Below are 21,097 nucleotides of genomic sequence, written 5' to 3' on the forward strand. Positions count from 1 at the left end.
TGACTGTAGCTAAAGTGTTAGCAAGTGTTTTGAGTGAGAAAATTTTAAAAGGGTGAAATACTGGGGCAGGCAATGTTCCTGTTGGATCCCTTGTTGCACCTATGTAAGTTTTCCGAAAAAGCAAGTTAATTTATCACTTTTACTCTATCATTCCAAGATATTTTTATAGTTACTTTGCCATTTTTTCTTTTTGAAGCTATAATGGCTACGAAGTGGCATTTATTTTCCTAACATGATCTGTCTTGGAAAACTTATTCTAGCTGCTCCCTTTATTCTTTCGTTGAAAGTATTAAATTGATGTCCTTTAGTTATCGACCCATAGAAACTACTTTTCTCCCATTAAATAAAAATATTTCATAATTTTAAGTTTAATAAAGCCTATCAACTTTAGATAATAATCCTGATTACTATTCTGCAGTCTTCATAAATGCTTATGATTTCAGATGACCAAGTGTGGAGAGAGAACGTAAGAGAACAACTGACAGATGATGAACTTAATAAGATTGTTGATGTGCAGCTGACAGCGACTGAAATGTATAACTTCCTGGACCTTCCAGCTGAAATGATTTCAGTGGATTCAAAGGAAGCAGAAGCTGTCATGTAAGTGTTTTTAATAAGGTCATGTCCATAAGATTTAAGAGTCCATAAGAATTAGGCATTCAGCTCATGAAGTCTTCTCTGCCATTGCATCATGGCTGATTTATTATCTCTTTCAACCCCATTTTTCTGCCTTCTGTCTGTAACCTTTTTTGCCCTTACTAATCAAGAACCTATCAATCTCTGCTTTAAATATACCCAGTGACTTGGCCTCCACTGCTGTCTCTAGCAATAAATTTCACAGATTCACTATCCTCTAGCTAAAAATATTCCTCCTCATTTCTGTTCTAAATGTTTTCTGAGACTGTGCCGTCTGGTCCTAAAATCCCTCCCACTATAGGAAGCATCTTCTCCACACCTCCTCTGTCTAGGCCTTTCGATTTTTGAGTAGGTTTCAATAAGATTCTCCCTCATTCTTCTAAACTGTAGCAAGTACAAACCCAGAGCCATCAAACACTTTCACATGTGAACCCTTTCATTTTTGGGATCATTCTAGTGAACCTCCTCTGAACCCTCTCCAATGCAAGCACATCCTTTCTTGGATAAGTAGCCCAAAATTGTTCAAAATACTGCAAGTGCTCTCAGACAAATGCCTTATAAAGCCTGAGCTTTATCATAAATATCCACCAATGAATTAATTAATCTACCATTTGTATAGCTGGGCTTATTCTATTGGAATCAGTTTCACAAAGTAGTCTGGTTGCTGTCTATTTTGCCAAGCAATCCAGAGTTTATGAAATATTGCACGTGTAGCTCTATGATTGGTCTGAACTCTTTTTATATGTATTCAGACCACCTTAGAACATACAACAGTGTAGCATTGGACAGGCCAGTTGACCTACAATGATGTGCTGATCTTGATGCCAATTTATACTTCATATCATATTCCTGTATATCATCCATATCCCTCCCATTCTCTTCATATTCATGTGCCTTTCTGAATTTTATTGAGGCAGCATATGACGATAGTGATGGTATCCTGTTCTGTTTTGCTATTGCAGTTACATATGGTACCAGGGTGGGGCTTGTGCTGGGTGGGACCACAAGTTCCACTGTAAAACAGAAGATCTCTCAGCAGCAGAAAGCTACTTGCCAATTATGCCTATTATAACAACGGGTCGATATGAAATATCAAACGAATGGGGGAATGAAGTAGATGCAATTGCTTTGAGAGTCACTGAAGACTCAATGGGCTAAATAGTGTCCTCGAGCCTAAGACAATATGAAAAAAATGTGGTCATGAGAATCTTAAAGGGCAAATATTTCCCATTTTCCCAAGTCAGGACACTGGACACATTTTCTCCATGTTTGCTCTCAGGAACTGCTGTCCTTTATGCATCAGATTTATATTACAAACTTGCATATGGACATATCAAATAGGAGCAGGTGTAGGCCTCTTGCCCCTCGACCATGCTCCATCAACAAATTTAATCATGGCTGACCTGAGTGAAACCAAAGCTCTTGTTCATTCTTGTCCACCTGCAGTAACTAATCTTTCATCTCCTTATTGATCAATAATTTATTACGTCTGCCTTAAAACATTATTCAAAGACCTTGCTCTCTTTTGAGGGAGACAGTTCCAAAGCCTTATGAATCTAAGGGTGAAACAAAAATCACCTTGTTTCAATTTACCTGTTCATGACAATATTAGTAGAAGTGACCACCACAGAGTTTAGTTTTCACACCAAGTACTTTAATGTGGCACAACAAGCATGTTAAATGTAATAAAATGTGAACAGGTCCAGCAGTTTAAAACATCCATAACCTGCTGGAGACCAACAGTAGCAGAAAAAAATATACATTACCACAATCTATAATTTCATGACATAGCATATCCCTCAATGCATTATTACTGTCAACCCAGAGGATTACCTCTAGTTTAGTGAAGAATACAGAAGTGCTTGCCAGGAGCAGCTTCAGTAATATCTATCAGTGATGAAGTGCCAGGTTGGTGGAACTGCAAAACAGAACCATTACATGCTAGGTGACAAAGGGACCATGCATTGGTACAGCTAAGCTATCTTATAACCAACAGATCATATTAAAATGTTTGTAAGTTCTACCACATTTAATTATGACTGGTGGTAAAGAATTAACCAGTTAACAGGTTATGGTTATGGGAACACCAGAAGCGGGAAGAGTGTAGTTATCCCCTTTTGTTGCAAAAGTTAATGCAAACTTTGGCACTCTTTTAATTTTTTAATTTTAAGGAAAAGAAATGCATTATATATTGAAATCTGCAAAGAGCGAATTGGCAATGATCGCTACATTGAAAGGATGGCACAGACATTCACTGGAGCACAAAAAGCTAAAGATGTTCAGTGTGACAAAATTAACACAAAAGAGAAAGGTAAACTAAAGCAAACTAACCATTTTCATTTAAAACTCTGGTTGAAATATTTTGTTGCTTGATGCAGAATACCTCCAAATTTGAAGAACGTAAAAAAAAATTATATGAATTAAGCCAGACTTCTGTTTTGAAACTGTATTAAATAAGGAAAAAATGTAAAGGTGTTTGGTAACTTTTATATTGTTGGTTAGTGTAGATGATTTTGAATCTTCAGCATAGATTACATCTCTCCTAATTTTAAATACAACTAAAAATTGAGAGAATATGAAAACTGGATACTGATTTTTCTTAACTAATCTTATACTGTCTTGTAAATTCAAAATTGTTTCTACTTGAGTTGACTTTTTGAAGGAGAGACCATGAGTAGGGGGTGTTTATCTGGCAATGTATTAAGAACTATGGACACATCAATGTTAGCTAGGCCCTCAAAGTTCTAATAATACGGTGGGGAGATGGGATACTCTGTTACAGGGAAGTACGTTCACTGGTTTAGTGAGTGAGACAGAAGGCACTGATTACAGATAAGTGCATTAACCATTTATTTACAAACAGTAAAACATTCAACCAAACATTTGATTCAAAACAAGTACTCGCCTAACCTACCCCAAGTTGCAAAAACTACAACACTAAACATTTAGTAACACTCAAACTCAACAGGCATTTCATTAAGTCTTCCCAATTACACAACTAAACATTCAACAGATATTTAACTAAGTGTGTGTGTGGGCCCTCCTATATTTGCAGCGTACTTTCCCAATGATTCTTCAGCACTGGTTGCGGCCTCAATGTGAAGAGGAGTCCTTGGAGATGAAAGAAAGCCAGCGAGTCTCTTGCATGTGCTATTCTCATACCCCTGAAGTGCCCAAAACCGGGCACTAGTGCTGTTGTGCACAAGGCAACCACCAGGAAAGAGCTGCCGCACCCTGACAATTAGCTATGTGGAAGTGGTTTTCGATTGGCAAGTAAACTAACACTACACATCACAAGAAGAGTATTCACCCCTATCATATAGGTAACAACTTAAAAAAAAAAATCTGTGCTGCCCTAGAAGTAGATTTTGGGCACTTGGACAATGCAAGTGAAGAATTTGGAACCTGTCCGATTCTGTGATTGCAGGATTTATTTGCATGGCTGAACGTAAGAATGTTAGGTCTATGTGGACCTATAAATGCTCCTAGAGTGAATGTTTGAGACACAATTGACAGCAGTTTATCAACATATGAAACAATGAACAATATTCAAATATTCTGCAGGTTGTAACTTCTAAAAGTGAAATATTGCTTAAGCAGGAGCCAGTGTAAGTTAATAGGCACAAGACTGAAAGATGAATGAGATTAGCTGTGGGTTAGGCAATAGACAAAAGCTGTGGATAACTTCAAGTTTATACAGATCATCCCAAACTCACTGTTTTGGAGAAAGAAACAAAATTAATGCTATAGATCCATGAACCTTTAGAACCATAGAACATTACAGCACAGTGTTACAATCCCCGTAACTGGGTCATTTACCAGCAAAGAGAGAGAGGTCCGCTGAAGTCTGATGGTACTATTTTAAAACGTTTTTATTTATGAAGGGGCATAAAAGTAAGGTTAATACAAACATTCAGATAATATACGTCGTTAATACTCAATCTAAAGCGCGGGTATAGTAATAATCAACAATAAGAAGTAGCTCTATCGTTTGTCTAGGGGTAAAACTATTGTCCGATGGAAATATCAAAGTCTCTGAAGTTCATGCAGGCTTTTAGCCTTTCGGGGACCGCTGGGGTCTCACGTGTTGGAGAGAGAAAATAAACTTGCCAGCCTTTTCGACTCAACTCATTGAATCGGGAACGTGGGTTCCCCGTTGTCAGTTCGAAGTCCTTTTCGGGGTTATCAGCCACTCGTTCCCCAAGCTAGGGGAACCAAATCACACGTGGCTCCCGAACAGCTTCCCGTCCTCATGGGAGCGATGAGCGATGGTGTCTCCTTCTGGTGCGTCGCTGGGGTCCCCTTTTTATCGTGACTGGCAGATTTGTAGATGTTGTTACGAAAACCCCGTAACCAGGTAACTTACCAGCAAAGATAGATGGATCAGCTGAGTCGGATGCTACTATTTTCAAACGTTTTATTCAACAAGGGCACAAACGTATGGTTAATACAAAACATTCAGATCGTCAAAACTCAATCTAAAACACCGGTGTAATAATAATCATTCAAAACACAAGCTCGATCGTCGTCTAGGGGTAATGTAGATTTTATATCGTTCGCTGGATATCTAAAAGTCTTTTAGATCACGGCAGTTTCACATAGTTGCCGGCGGAAGTGTCGCGTTGGTGCACTTTTTTTTAGAAAGACAGAGAACATGAAGCATTTACCCGACAGGTTTTCCAACCTGTAGGAGGTAGTCGGAAGTCTCGTTGGGGGAATGGACTCTCATCTGTGGCTTCCCCTGTAGCTAGGCCGTCTTCCGTGGTGAAGTCGCCAATCCCAGGCAAGGGAAGGACGCACACGAACCCCACCACCGGCTGTAGCTATTAAAACGCTGTCGCAGGATTTCTAGCGTTTCTCCTTCGTGTGTTTCCTTGGTGCATCTGGGTGCGTCTGAGGGTCCTCCCCTCAGACACTCCTTTATACTTCTTCACGGGATCGCAGGTGTCAATCAAGTTGCAGGTATTGCGATCTCTCTCTCAACCAGCCCACCCTGCCCGAGGGCCTTTCACGTGGTCTCCATGAGACAATAGTCAAAGTCACTTTTATTCTGCTTCTTGGGAGAATGTGGTCTTCCGCACGTCTCTCTCTCTTGGGTCAGTTGACCCCCCTTAACTAGAGTTCTTGCGATTTTCACAAAGGAGGGGGCCAACGGCATAACACCTCCCCCCATAATGGGTTTTTAACCAGCGGTTAAAAACAGGTTGACACAGGAATTTTTTTTTTGAATCTACATACTACACAAGCTTTTCTCTTCACAGAGTACTACTGTTATACATTCAAGTCAGTATCTAAACAGGTAACAAGTACAGTGCCCCTTTTCTTTAATACCTTAACCTCATGTGCCATACTAACGCCTGGTAGCATCAAACTTCAGCTCAATAACCACCTTATTTATTTGCTTTCTTCAGCAACATAACTAAGGAGGTGTGATCTTAGCTTACATACATCTACAAAGGTTCATGCAAAAGACAAATTTTTATGCTACTTTCAAACTTAACAGTCAAGCTTCCATGGGTGTTGTCTTTATTATTCACATACTTTGTCAAAATCCCTTAAAACCGGCTTCTGCTATTTTAAAAATCGCGTCCCCATTAACCCTCGCCTCTTTTCCGGTTAATTCCCTCGTGGTGATCTTGGGCACCCTGGCGAAATAGGCTTTCGCCCGCTCCTTTCATAGGAGTTATTTTATCAGCGTGTTCCAAACTTAGACCACCCAATTCCTTAATTTTAGGCAATTTGTCGTTTTTCTCTTCAGGACCCGTCATGCTATTAGTTTCCAATTTAAGATCCGCAAGCGATCTCGCTTTGTTCAGACAGCATTTCAAATTCTGCCTTTTCACACCACACTCTGGAATAACAATAGCGTGTGGGGCCCCTTTACCTTCCAACTCAACCTGTAATTGATTCACAGGCTTTGTGGTACCAAGCCATTGTCTCTGTAGCCTGGTTGCTGCTTTTGATATCAGTCCAGCCTTTAAATTTTCTTCATTCAATTTGGGAACTACACATCCCCCTTTCCCTTGAGTTCCGTGACTAGGTTCAGCACCATGTGCATCCCCATCTTGGACACACTCAAACGGGACATTGGCCTCTTCCAGGCTTTCAACACCCGTACCTTTTTCAAATTCTAACATCCCCCCCTCCTTCCAGTAACTCTCCAGGCAGCCCCCTGTTGGGGAAGGCACAACCCTGCGAGCTGAAACAACCTCCTCGGCCATGTCAGCTGACTTCTCCACAGCAAGGATACCCTTCTCCTCTAAGACTGCCCTCATTTCACTCTCGGGACCATCAAGAACATCTTTAGAACTCTCAACTTCTCCAAACAATTCTGCCAAACCAGACAGATCAACCACGTCCAACTCTGGACGTTTTAACAGCTTTATCCGTTTCTCATCTTTATTTCCTACCTCTAGGACCTTTCTCTTCACTAAGGGGGGAGCTATCTCCTCGCCCTTACCCCCTTTTACTTTACTACCTTCCGTTTTACCACCCTCTGAACCCTCGTGGTGTAGGGTCGGTAAAAACGTCTGGGCCAATTTCAAACTGCGCGCTATCCCAGCCGCCGCTCTCGACAGGCTGCGAGTGACCGCGCATGCGCGATAGCTCGGGGACTCGATGGGCGGGGCCTCAACTATCAGGGCGGTTCCGATCTTCCCACCCGCGAGGTCATTACCCAACAGGAGGTCCACGCCCTCCCCCGGTAACTCCGGCAGGACTCCTAGCTCCACAGGTCCCGACACCAACTCGCAATCGAGAAAGACCCTATGCAAAGGCACGACCGCGGTCTGGTTCCCGATTCCTCTCAGGGCAACCTGCCCCGTCCGAGGGCCGAAATTTAACACATTACGGCTAATTAACGATAATTCCGCCCCCGTGTCTCTCCAAATTCGTACGGGGATGGGGGGGTCCCCTTCCCTCAAAGACACGGTTCCTTCGGAACTAAATGTCTCCCGCCCCTCCGGTACTCCATCTACCTGGGGCCCTCTTGTCAATTTCCTGATTACCACTGCACGCCCGATAGGGGTCGCTGCTCTCTCCCTCTCTGGCTCCTTTCTCGGAGCAAAGCAGTTTGATGCGATATGACCCACCTTCCCACAATTAAAACAGGTTAAACCAGGAGATCTCCAGGTCTCCTGTCTGTTATCCTCACTTTTTGTGCTAGCTCCCGGCGGAGTTTCTCCCTTAGCCGGCGGACTTTCCCTACCATTCCGACGGTCTCTCGGGTAACTTTTTGGCGAGGAAAACTTTGTCTTGTGGGTTAGGGCATATTCATCTGCGAGCCTAGCCATCTCTGAGATGGACTGATTCATCCTCTCATTTAAATACATTCGGATCTCTTCCGGAACGCAACCTTTAAATTCCTCAATCAAAACTAACTCCCTGAGACGCCCATAATCCTCGGCCACCTTTTCAGCTGTGCACCAACGGTCCAAGAGCACACCCTTCTCATGGGCTAGCTCGGTATACGTTTGATTCCACCCTCTTTTTAAATTTCGGAACCTTTGTCTATACGCCTCAGGTACTAACTCGTAACCTCGGAGAATGGCCTCCTTTACTTGAGCATAATTTCCGTCCCTTTCCGGGGGCAGCGCGGTATATACCCGCTGTGCTTTTCCTCGTAACACACTTTGTAACAACGCCACCCATTGCTCTCTGGGCCACTGCTGATTCCCTGCCACCTTTTCAAAAAGCAAGAAATAACTATCAACATCCGTCTCCTCGAACGGGGGGACCAACCGCAACGCCCGACTAATATCAAACCCCTCCTCTCTCTCTTCCCCTTGAGTTCTTCGCTCTTGCTTTCGCCTGTCCAGCTCCAATTCATGGCTCCTTTGTTTCTCTTTCTCTGCTGCTTCTGCTTCTAGCTGCTTTAGTTTGAACACATGCTCTCTTTCCACAGCCCTTTCCTGTGCGGCTCTCTCGGCTTCTTTTTCCCTCTCAGCTCTCTCTCTCTCTGCAGCCTTCTCAGCTGCTTCTACTTCTAGCTGCTTTATTTTAAACTCATGTTCCAGCCTTGCTTTCTCCAACTCTGCCTGAGTTGTCCCACTCACTAATCTCCTTTCGGGAATATTTTCCAAATCCTCAGCTGCAAACACCTTCTTCCCAACGTAATGCTGTTGTATGACCCTTCGCACTTCCTGCTTTTTCATTGCTGGCTTCACCGCTGTGAGGTCTAATGCCTGCGCCAAATTTACCAAGTCTGATTTTGTAGCCTTCCCTAGCGCCTCTACCGTCGGGTTTCTCCTAAATTCCTCCACATCCATCTTTGCTGGTTTCCCGTCTGGCTACCTGCGTAACCAGATTTAAGTTTGGACTTACAGCCCGATTCACTGACCCTCCCGTTTGGTTTCAAATCCGGGACGAGAACCCCACTTGTTACGAAAACCCCGTAACCAGGTAACTTACCAGCAAAGATAGCTGAGTCGGATGCTACTATTTTCAAACGTTTTATTCAACAAGGGCACAAACGTATGGTTAATACAAAACATTCAGATTGTCAAAACTCAATCTAAAACACCGGTGTAATAATAATCATTCAAAACACAAGCTCGATCGTCGTCTAGGGGTAATGTAGATTTTATATCGTTCGCTGGATATCTAAAAGTCTTTTAGATCACGGCAGTTTCACTTAGTTGCCGGCGGAAGTGTCGCGTTGGTGCACTTTTTTTTAGAAAGACAGAGAACATGAAGCATTTACCCGACAGGTTTTCCAACCTGTAGGAGGTAGTCGGAAGTCTCGTTGGGGGAATGGACTCTCATCTGTGGCTTCCCCTGTAGCTAGGCCGTCTTCCGTGGTGAAGTCGCCAATCCCAGGCAAGGGAAGGACGCACACGAACCCCACCACCGGCTGTAGCTATTAAAACGCTGTCGCAGGATTTCTAGTGTTTCTCCTTCGTGTGTTTCCTTGGTGCATCTGGGTGCGTCTGAGGGTCCTCCCCTCAGACACTCCTTTATACTTCTTCATGGGATCGCAGGTGTCAATCAAGTTGCAGGTATTGCGATCTCTCTCTCAACCAGCCCACCCTGCCCAAGGGCCTTTCACGTGGTCTCCATGAGACAATAGTCAAAGTCACTTTTATTCTGCTTCTTGGGAGAACGTGGTCTTCCGCACGTCTCTCTCTCTTGGGTCAGTTGACCCCCCTTAACTAGAGTTCTTGCGATTTTCACAAAGGAGGGGGCCAACGGCATAACAATGTCAATCAAGGTAGGGTGATACAATCCCCACCCCACATTGCCCAAGGGTGTCCATGTCCCTGATAGCTGGCACGTAGTATAGAGTCGCAATTCACACAGGTGTCTCTAAGAACAATGGTCAAATCCGTTGCATTGTCTCTCATTTCCTGGGTCCAAGACCCGTATTAATAGCGATCTTGCGATTCTCCGGAAGGAGGGGGCTGGTCCCGCACCCTTCGGCCCCTCAGAGCTGTGGTACATTCATAACAACAGAAACAAGCCCTTTGGCCTTCTTGGCTGTACCAAACCATTTTTCTGCCTAGTCCCACTGACCTGCACGTGGACCATATCCGTCCATACCCCTCTCATCCATGTACCTGTCCAAGTTTTTCTTAAATGTTAAAAGTGAGCCTGCATTTACCACTTCATCTGGCAGCTCATTCCACACTCCCACCATTCTCTGTGTGAAGAAGCCCCCCCCCCATGCTCCCTTTAAACTTTTCCCCCTTCACCCTTAACCCATGTCCTCTGGTTTATTTCTCCCCTCGCCTCAGTGGAAAAAGCCTGCTTGCATTCACTCTATCTATATCATCATAATTTTATATACTTCTATCAAATCTCCCCTCATTCTCCTATGCTCCAGGGAATAAAGTCCTAACCTATTCAACCTTTCTCTGTAACTCAGTTTCTCAAGTCCCGGCAACATCCTTGTAAACTTCCTCTGCAATCTTTCAACCTTATTAATATCCTTCCTGTAATTAGGTGACCAAAACTGCACACAATAATCCAAATTCAGCCTCACCAATGTCTTATACAACCTCGCCGTAACATTCCAACTCTTATACTCAATACTTTGATTTATAAAGGCCAATGTACCAAAAGCTCTCTTTACAACCCTATCTACCTGTAACACCACTTTTAGGGAATTATGTATCTGTATTCCCAGATCCCTCTGTTCTACTGCACTCCTCAGTGTCCTACCATTTAACCTTGTATGTTCTACCTTGGTTTGTCCTTCCAAAGTGCAATACCTCACACTTGTCTGCATTAAACTCCATCTGCCATTTTTCAGCCCATTTTTCCAGCTGATCCAAATCCCTCTGCAAGCTTTGAAAACTTTCCTCACTGTCCACTACACCTCCAATCTTTGTATCATCAGCAAATTTGCTGATTCAATTTACCACATTATCATCCAGATCATTGATATAGATGACAAATAACAATGGACCCAGTACTGATCCCTGTGGCACACCACTAGTTACAGGCCTCCACTCAGAGAAGCAATCTTCACTACCACTCTCTGGCTTCTCCCATTGAACCAATGTCTAACCCAATTTACTACCTCACCATGTATACCTAGGACTGAATCTTCCTAACTAACCTCCCATGTGGGACCTTGTCAAAGGCCTTACTGAAATTCATGTAGACAACATCCACTTTCCTGGTAACCTCCTCAAAAAACTCTATTAGATTGGTTAAACATGACCTACCACGCACAAAGCCATGTTGACTCTCCTCAATAAGTCCCTGTCTATCCAAATACTTGTAGATCCTATCTCTTAATACTCCTTCCAATAATTTATATACTACTGATGTCAAACTTACTGGCCTATAATTTCCCGGATTACTTTTAGAGCCTTTTTTAAACAATGGAACAACATGAGCTATCCTCCAATCATCCGGCACCTGACCCGTAGATACCGACATTTTAAATATATCTGCCAGGGCCCCTGCAATTTCAACACTAGTCTCCTTCAAGGTCCGAGGGAATACCCTGTCTGATCCTGGGGATTTATCTACTCTGATTTGCTTCAAGACAGCAAGCACCTCCTCCTCTTCGATCTGTATAGGTTCCATGACCTCACTACTTGTTTGCCTTATTTCCATAGGCTCCATGCCAGTTTCCTTAGTAAATACAGATGCAAAAAACCCGTTTAAGATCTCCCCCATTTCTTTTGGTTCCATACATAGCTGACCACTCTGATCTTCAAGAGGACCAATTTTATCCTTTACTATTCTTTTGCTCTTAATATACCTGTAGAAGCTCTTAAGATTATCCTTCACCTTGACTGCCAAAGCAACCTCATGTCTTCTTTTAGCCCTCCTGATTTCTTTCTTAAGTATTTTTTTGCACTTTTTATACTCCTCAAGCATCTTATTTGCTCCCTGTTGCCTATACATGTTATACTTCTCTCTCTTCTTCTTTATCAGAGTTCTAATATCCCTTGAGAACCAAGGTTTCTTATTCTTATTCGCTTTGCCTTTAATCCTGACAGGAACATACAAACTCTGCACTCTCAAAATTTCTCCTTTGGAGGCCTCCCACTTACCAATCACATCCTTGCCAGAGAACAACCTGTCCCAATCCACGCTTTTTAGATCCTTCATCACTTCTTCAAATTTGACCTTTTTCCGGTTTACAACCTCAACCAGATCTATCTTTATCCATGATCAAGTTGAAACTGATGGTGTTATGATCACTAGAACCAAAGTGTTCCCCTAAACACATTTCCGTCACCTGTCCTAACTCGTTTCCTAGTAGGAGATCTAATATTGCATCCTCTCTAGATGGTACCTCTATATATTAATTTAAAAAACTTTCCTGAACACATTTTACAAACTCTAACCCATCTAGACCTTTAACAGTATGGGAGTCCCAATCAATATGTAGAAAATTAAAATCCCCTACTATCACAACTTTATTTCCTGCAGTTGTCTGCTATCTCTCTGCAGATTTGCTCCTCCAGTTCTCGCTGACTATTGGGTGGTCTATAATACAACCCCGTTAATGTGGTCATACCTTTCCTGTTTCTCAGCTCCACCAATATGGCCTTGGTAGACAAACCCTCTAATCTGTCCTGCCTGAGCACTGCTGTAACATTTTCCCTGACTAGCAATGCCACCGCCCCCCCACCCTTCATCCCTCTGCCTCTATCACATCTGCAGCATCTAAACCCTGGAACATTAAGCTGCCAGTCCTGCCCCTTCTGTAGCCAAGTTTCAGTAATGGCTACAATGTCATAATTCCACATGTCAATCCACACCCTCAGCTCGTCTGCCTTCCCCACAATACTCCTCGCATTGAAATAGACACACCTCAGAAGATTATTTTTATTTGAAACATTTTTTCTCCAAATGTGGCCTGACATGCTGAATACTCCTCATGTTTATTTTTATATTTCAGCTTTCCAGAATCTGCAGCATTTTGCTTTTTAGTATCCATTTATCTAAATTAGAGGACGGTGAAGAGGAATAGTAAATCTAGAAGAAATTATATTCTGAAACACTGTCCAGTTAGGTCAATTCATGAAGAATTTTGCTTTTGCTTACTAGAAAATGTGTTTAAGAGAAAAAATAAAATGAATTCAAAATTAGTATAATTGTGGTTATAATATGTATCCTAATCAATGCAAAGGTGGAACCTCTACCGCAAAACGAGGGGTGATTGATAAGTTCGTGGCCTAAGGTAGAAGGAGTCAATTTTAGAAAAGCTAGCACGTTTATTTTTCAGCATAGTCCCCTCCTACATTTACACACTTAGTCCAGCGGTCGTAGAGCATACGGATCTTGGACCTCCAGAAAGTGTCCACAGCAGGGGTGATTGATAAGTTTATGGCCCAAGGTAGAAGGTGATGAGTTATACAGCTCTCGGTACATACACATGCAGTTCAACTCTTTGAGTGATTATGCAGAAAGTTTGAAGTTAATAACTCATCGGTGATTAATAAGTTTGTGGCCTAAGGTAGAAGGAGATGAGTTATAATGAGTGATGATGTAAGATCATAAGACGTAGGAGCAGATTTAGGCCATTTATCCCACTGAGTTTGCTCCGCCATTCCATCATGACTGATCCCGGGTCTACTCAACCTCATACACCTGCCTTCTGGCCATATCCTTTGATACCCTGACTGATCAGGAAACTTTTGCCTTAAGTATACACATAGACTCCACTACAGTCTATGGCAAAGCATTCACAGATTTATAAAAAAATCCTCCTTACTTTTGTTTTAAAGGGTCACCCCTCAATTTTGAGGCTGTGCCCTCTAGTTCCGATAGCCCCACCATAGGAAACATCCTCTGCACATCCACATTATCTAGTCCTTTCAACATTCAGTAGGTTTCAATGAGATCCCCCCCCCCCCCCCGTATTCTTCTAAATTCCAGTGAGTATGGGCTCAAGACTGCCAAATGCTCCTCATATGTTAATCCCTTTATTTTCGGAATCATCCTCGTGAACCTCCTCTGGACTCTTTCCAATGACAGCACATCTTTTCTGAGATCCGGGGCTCAAAACTGTTGACATTACTCCAAGTGTGACCTGACTAGAGTCTTATAAAGCCTCAGCATTATCTCTTTGCTTTTATATTCTATTCCCCATGAAATAAATGCCAACATTGCATTTGCCTTCTTTACCACAGACTCAACTTGTAAGTTAAACTTCTAGGAGTCTTGCATGAGGACTCCTAAGTCCCTCTGCATCTCTGTTGTTTGAACCTTCTCCCCATTTAGATAATAGTCCACGCTATTGTTCCTTTTACCAAAATGTATTATACATTTCCCAACACTGCATTCCATCTGCCACGTTTTGCCCTTTCTTCTACAAACGTAATTCGTCTAAGTGTTGCTGCAATTGCATTGCTTCCTCAGCACTACCTACCCCTGCACCTATCTTCAAATCATCTGCAAACTTAGCCACAAAGATATCAATTCCATTATCTAAATCATCGACAAACAATGTGAAAAGCAGCAGTCCTAATACTGACCCTTGAGGAACACCACTAGTCACAGGCAGCCAACCAGAAAAGGCCCCTTTTATTACCACTCGCTGCGTCCTGCCTGTCAGCCATTCCACTATCCAAGTCGGTATTTTCCTCTAACGCCATTGGATTTTAACCTGTTAAGCAACTTTTTGTGTTGCACCTTATCAAATGCCTTCTGAAAATTCAAGTAAATGAAATCCACAACCTTTCCTTTGTCCACTCTTCTTGTTACTTCCTTGAAGAACTCCCAGCAGATTTGTCAGGCAAGATTTCCCTTTACAGAAACCATGCTGACTTTGACTTATTTTATCATTAGTCTCCAAGTACCTTGAAACTTCATCCTTAATAATATATCAGCCATGATGGAATTGCAGAGAAGTCTTGCTGGGCTGAATGGCCTATTTCTGTTCCTTTGTCTTATGGTCTTAACAGCAGTAGGTTTAAGTCTTCACAATGGTAGGTTGAGGTGTTTAAGTTGGTTCAGTGTGTGTGTGTGTTTTTTAAGGCAAGTTCTAGTTAAAGTTTATTGTCTTGGCAATATCTATATCCTGGGTATAGAGTGTGAATGAGTGAGGCCTCTGTCAGTCGGGGTCAACAATGAATGTTGCCTCTTAGCTGTCTAGATATGCAAGCCTGGGCAGTATGACATGGGAGCAAGCTCCCCCCTCCATGCGTCGGATGAACCCAAAGGAACGGCAGAAACCGATACAGTTTGGATCCAGCAGCGTTGCTGGAGTTTCCATTCAGCGTTGATCTCAGCATAGGATTGCCTTAGGAACTCCAGCTCTGTATTTTTCCCTCAGGGTTTACTCCCGAAGCCTTCCCCATGAGTTGGGAATAGCCACAGGGCAGCAGAGGTTTGAGATCAGAGTTTTGCTTCTTCTAGGTGAGCTGCCAACCACGGCTGATAAGCCCCATCTGGGTATAATAGCCATGAAAATTAGCTTTTTCCAGAAGCTAATTTTGATGACAAACATAAATAATAAACTTAAAATAAAACTTTAACTTTAAATAAGATAAATTATATATCATCTTCACATTAGAATAAACAAAAATAAACCTGACAACGTGTGAAATGCTACAAGCAATAGTTGGATCCTACTCAAATTGTTTGCCAGTAACATTAACTGCTTATACCTAATAGGATGCTGGTTTTCTTTATTCACAAAATGCATCTCCTAGAAATGAGTGTAACTTCCTTTGAGGTATAGTTACACTTTACATTGACTTCTATATATCATTTGAAAATCATCAAGGAAATGTGCATGATCTTAATATAATATAATAGTTGTCCATTATAACTGACGGTGACAGAAACCTGTTCAGGAGAGTTTTCGAAGTGGAAAAGGCATTACACCAGGGCAATTCCACTCTCTCAACCTTGGAAGTCTGTGTCCAGTGGTATGTGTAGTTGTCACAAACTGTAGTCTTCCTTCATTGTAGTCAATAACCATGATTTCTTCAGTGCCTTGTCATGCCCTTTGCTCTCCACAAAGCATTGCAGAACCAGCTTCCAGGTCATTGGATCTCACTGTTGATTTTAAACACCCGGTCTGCTGGAGTTGACTTCACATGCTAGAACAGGTATGTCTCTATCTCACTAGGGTATGAAAACCACCGGCTACCCTCACCTGGTTTAGCCCGCCTGTCAAAGCAGTTGTACTACGGAGTAGCCACTGTTGTATGCAAACAGTTACATGAAGCCACAGGTGAGAGCTGAGTATCCAGTGGGGACCAAAGGTGAGTGAGCTTCCCCCAGATTGGACATGACAAGTCCCTTCTCCGTAGGTGTACCCCTCCCTGGACAACCCATACACCCCAAATATATGATAAGATGCAAATTAATCAATCATGTGGAGAAGGGGCTGGGGAGTTTAAATATACTGAATTTCAACTCTTGAGATTACATTCATTTCTTACTCACCCCACGTCCTCCCAGTCATGCCAAAGCCTGCTCCCAGTTATTTATATCAGTATAATTTATGTTGGCAGTCAAAATTTCTTTCTATGTTTGAAAAGCCCGTTATGGTGTCTGAATGATGATTTGATAAACTACACTGCTTGTTCCTTTGCTTTCTAGCTGTTATGGCAACAACATGGGACCTGTATGATATCCTTAAAGAAAAAGAACCACATGAAGACTCTTCCTTCAATAAAATGAAACTGAAAAAGAATTTGTCAAAACCACAGGTTAATTTAGACAAAACACTCACCCGAACTTTATCAGCTCTAAGTACTTTAGGGTTAGGTAAGTATGCAGTTATTAAACTGTCTACTGAATAGAGATAATTTCAATGGGTATTCCTCAATAAAGTTTCCTGGATTTACACACTAGGTCATTATGATTTCCTACCACCTTGTTTGTTTACTTGGTTAATACAATGTAGAAGGATGCAGTTTGGTCCTTAGGTTCCCTGCTGGCTTCACGTACAAGAATTTCAATAGTTGCATTTCCTTTCTCTTTGTTTAACTATAGCCTTTCTACTTATTTCCCCACAGTGCCCAGTATTACCTCACAAAATTATTATGCCGTTTACCTCCATTTAAGCTTCAACTACAGTAGCCAATTAAAGTTGTTGGATGAAACTGAACCATCCAGAAGGTATCCATGTTGTCACCGGGGAGAATGTGCAAACTCACATTGCACTGGAAAGTGACCACTTTAAAAAAAGTTATACTAATTGGCATTTATTTTCATTTGCTGTACTGTTTGAACTTGGCTGATGGTACATGTGTCTCCAGAATAGAGAACTCCATTGAAGTTTGCTTGTCACTTGGAAAATCTGTAGAGTCTGTTCTGGGCAGTTTAAAAAGAAGTTGGCTTCAAACTTGTTGAGGTCATTTGATGAAACGCAGCAGGCCAGGCAGCATCTATAGGAAGAAGCACAGTTGACGTTTTGGGCCAAGACCTTTCATCAGGACGTCCTGACGAAGGGTCTCGGCCCAAAACGTCGACTGTGTTTCTTCCTATAGATGCTGCCTGGCCTCCTGCCTTTCACCAGCTTTTTGCATGTGTTGCTTGAATTTCCAGCATCTGCAGATTTCCTTGTGTTTGCGAGGTCATTTGATGGTCGCTCTCCTGCTGAAGCAATTAGGATTTTAACATGAGTTTTGCATTAGTGTAATATTTATTACTTGCCTTCTGGCATGATTTTCAGCTTCACTGATCAGAATTTGATCAGAATAATAACTGATTTCCCCTGAACTTGCACTATTTAAAGGGCCAGTCATACTCAAACAACTTTTCTGTCAAGATATTCCATAGCACTCTGTGATTTCAATGATAAGTCAAAGCATTAATCACATAATTATGATTTGATCTTTTCTTGCATCTTAATTGTTTTTCTGCAATCAAAACCTATTTCCAATGGGTATTTGTCCAGTGGATGGCATGACATAGAGATAACTTGCAGTTAAGGAGACCACTTTAAAGAAGGCATTGTAAGGTTCATCACTCCTAATCTAATCTATCATTGCTCCTAAATGTAATTATTTAGGGCCAATGTCTATGCAGCATAAGCTTTACCAATGTGGTTCTCATTGCAATCTGTGACTTTGCAATTTCAGGTAAAAGGTCATGGTTAAAATCCAGGCCAGATCCCAGCCTTGGAATCATTCCAGCCCACTGCTGCTGATCTATGCCTCTTCTCTGTTTGAGGTCACTGTTGCATTATGGAAAGACTCTCAAGCTGTAAACTTAGGAAGGGAAGACTTCACCTACTTTCTCTCTAACTCAGTGGATGAGACAGATCAGACATAAGCATTCCTTAGAATACACAGTAGGTTTCAGGCACTGATTATGTTGATGTAGGAAATTCACTTCTAATGGTGAAGTTCCAAGTAATTTCCTGTCTGGAATACCTAGCTGTTGACTTGAACTACCTCCAATAAAAGCACTTGATGGAACTTTGATAAAGGGCAACTCTGTGCATTTATAATACTCTAAAATTAGAGCAGGAATAGGAATTGGAATTAAAATGTTGTGCCACCAGGGAGTTCTGCTTTTGGTGGATGGAATGGAGTTGCTTGATGAAGCAGTCCCCTATTTTACGACAGCTCTCACCAATGTAGAGGAGGTCACAATGGGAGAACTGGATACAGTAGATGACCCCAGCTCCCTTTAATTTCACTTTATTTTTATAAGTCATAAATTTCATGATACAGTATGACAAAAAGATCAAAAACTATCATTGTAATATTCTAGAAACTGCTCTTAAGTGTCTTGTTTCCCATTTGTTTTTTAGTTTATTAACCTTTGCTGGTTTTATTATAGAAAGCAGTGGACAATAATGTTTTTAAATGTTATGGACTACCTGACAAAGTTAAGAAAGTGTGTGCATTTCTTGAGGCTTTGTGACTTGATGACTGAACCAAGCTGGCTACTAAACTTTGCAGTAAATCAAAATTAATATTTTGACATCTAGAGTATCTGCTGTGCTTACAGAAAGCAGATCCACTTCATCTGGGGACTCGGAAAGTTTAGTCACAGTCCAAGCCATGGAAGAAACGGAGCAGGACCTGGAAGAAATCTTTAAGAATGAGAAATTGAAACAAGATTTATTTTTTATGGAGCGTGTCATTATGGAGAATATTTTCCAGCCTAAACTTGCTGCTTATCGACAGCTACCTATAATCCCTGGTAAACTTTAACATTTAAGAAACATTATATTTTACAACTTTGTGAACAGAAAAAGTGCCTCGCATCCATTCTCCCAGTCTCTTGTTCATGTAATCCAAAGTTTCTGCTGCTTTAGCTGTTTTATTTTTGACGTATGTATTCTTTCTTTTAAAAGATGCTTAGATCTTGGCCTTAAGTATTCCCAGTGACAATATCTTAGTTTTTGCATTGACTGTTCTCCCCAGTCTCTTGGTTACAATTTAAAATTGACCCTTCATCATTGAGTTAGCAACAGTTGTACCCTCAATATATTTGTTGTAAAAACAGCATCCATAGATTTACAATGAATCTAGATGAAGAATAATCATTGACATCTTTTAAAAAATGTAGCTTGTACCTTCTCACCAAATGACAGGCTGTGCACTTGCAAGATATATAAAACAACTTGCAACTATACAGAACATTTAATGCAGAAAAACAAAATTAAATGCTAAGTCTCACATTGGGTATCTTCTCTGTACCCTGCCAAACAACTAAGTCACGGTTCAGCATTATCCCCAAAGTATATCAGGTAGCAAGTACTAAGCAGATCTCTTAATAATGTATCTGGAGGTACTGTCTTCAGCAGTACCTTGATAGCTTATGTTTTCAGAGGGGATATTTGAGTGCTTTTCAGAGACATCTGAAAATGCTGAGAGACATGATTTAAGAACATAGAAAGAAAAATTAATTAAAATCACTTTAAATTGCTGTTAAATTATTGAATTATAAATATATCGCAAAATAAAAATTGAAACCAGCTTAGCTAAACTTACAACTTAATTAAAGGTTGGTGATCTCATTCAAATGAATTAAGCTGCACATAGTTGAAATAAAGTTAAGAGGTCAGTGAAGAAGTGTATCCAACCACTTGGCTCAGGAGATTACCAAATTCCTGCAAATCTAATAAATGCATCCAAGAACCAGAGGAATTGTGCCTGAATCTACAGAACCACAGCTAATCATCAGTTTGATCGGGCTCAATTAAATACAGAGATTCATCTCAATGGAGCACCTTAAATCAGATTAATATTTTAGGTGCAATCCCTCAGAGCTTCTTTGATGAAGGTTTACAATATATATTAATGATTTAGACGAGGGAATTAAATGCAGCATCTCCAAGTTTGCGGATGACACAAAGCTGGGTGGCAGTGTTAGCTGTGAGGAGGATGCTAAGAGGATGCAGGGTGACTTGGATAGGTTAGCTGAGTGGGCAAATTGATGGCAGATGCAATTTAATGTGGATAAATGTGAGGTTATACACTTTGGTTGCAAGAACAGGAAAACAGGTTATTATCTGAATGGTGGCTGATTAGGAAAAGGGGAGGTGCAATGAGACCTGGGTGTCATTGTACACCAGTCATTGAAGGTGGGCATGCAGGTACAGCAGGCAGTGAAAAAGGCAAATGGTATGTTGGCATTCATAGCAAAAGGATTTGAGTACAGGAGCAGGGAGGATCTACTGCAGTTGTACAAGGCCTTGGTGAGACCGCACCTAGAGTATTGTGTGCAGTTTTGGTCCCCTAATCTGAGGAAAGACATTCTTGCCATAGAGGGAGTACAAAGAAGGTTCACCAGATTGATTCCTGGGATGGCAGGACTTTCATATGAAGAAAGACTGGATCGACTAGGCTTATACTCACTGGAATTTAGAAGATTGAGGGGGGGATCTTGTTGAAACGTATAAAATTCTAAAGGGATTGGACAGGCTAGATGCAAGAAGATTGTTTCCGATGTTGGGGAAGTCCAGAACGAGGGGTCAAAGTTTAAGGATAAAGGGAAAGCCTTTTAGGACTGAGATGAGGAAAAACTTCTTCACAAAGAGAGTGGTGAATCTGTGGAATTCTCTACCACAGAAAACAGTTGA

General features: G+C 41.6%; 1 protein-coding gene across 5 annotated transcripts in view; it reads left to right on the plus strand.

Annotated features, from left to right (window-relative positions):
* Window positions 1-21,097, plus strand: part of dnai4 (dynein axonemal intermediate chain 4) — a 110,396-nt gene that overhangs the window by 29,007 nt on the left and 60,292 nt on the right. For 4 of the 5 annotated variants that reach the window (XM_073063158.1, XM_073063157.1, XM_073063159.1 and 1 more), the window contains exons 5-9: window positions 444-600; window positions 2,808-2,947; window positions 16,178-16,282; window positions 16,654-16,821; window positions 19,018-19,212. In XM_073063158.1, coding sequence (XP_072919259.1) covers window positions 444-600; window positions 2,808-2,947; window positions 16,178-16,282; window positions 16,654-16,821; window positions 19,018-19,212 — 765 coding nt within the window. The remainder of the gene's footprint in view (window positions 1-443; window positions 601-2,807; window positions 2,948-16,177; window positions 16,283-16,653; window positions 16,822-19,017; window positions 19,213-21,097) is intronic. The other variant, XM_073063156.1, reaches the window with a different exon arrangement.

The sequence above is a fragment of the Hemitrygon akajei genome, chromosome 12 (assembly GCF_048418815.1).
Source record: "Hemitrygon akajei chromosome 12, sHemAka1.3, whole genome shotgun sequence".
In the NCBI taxonomy this organism is placed as follows: Eukaryota; Metazoa; Chordata; class Chondrichthyes; order Myliobatiformes; family Dasyatidae; genus Hemitrygon; species Hemitrygon akajei.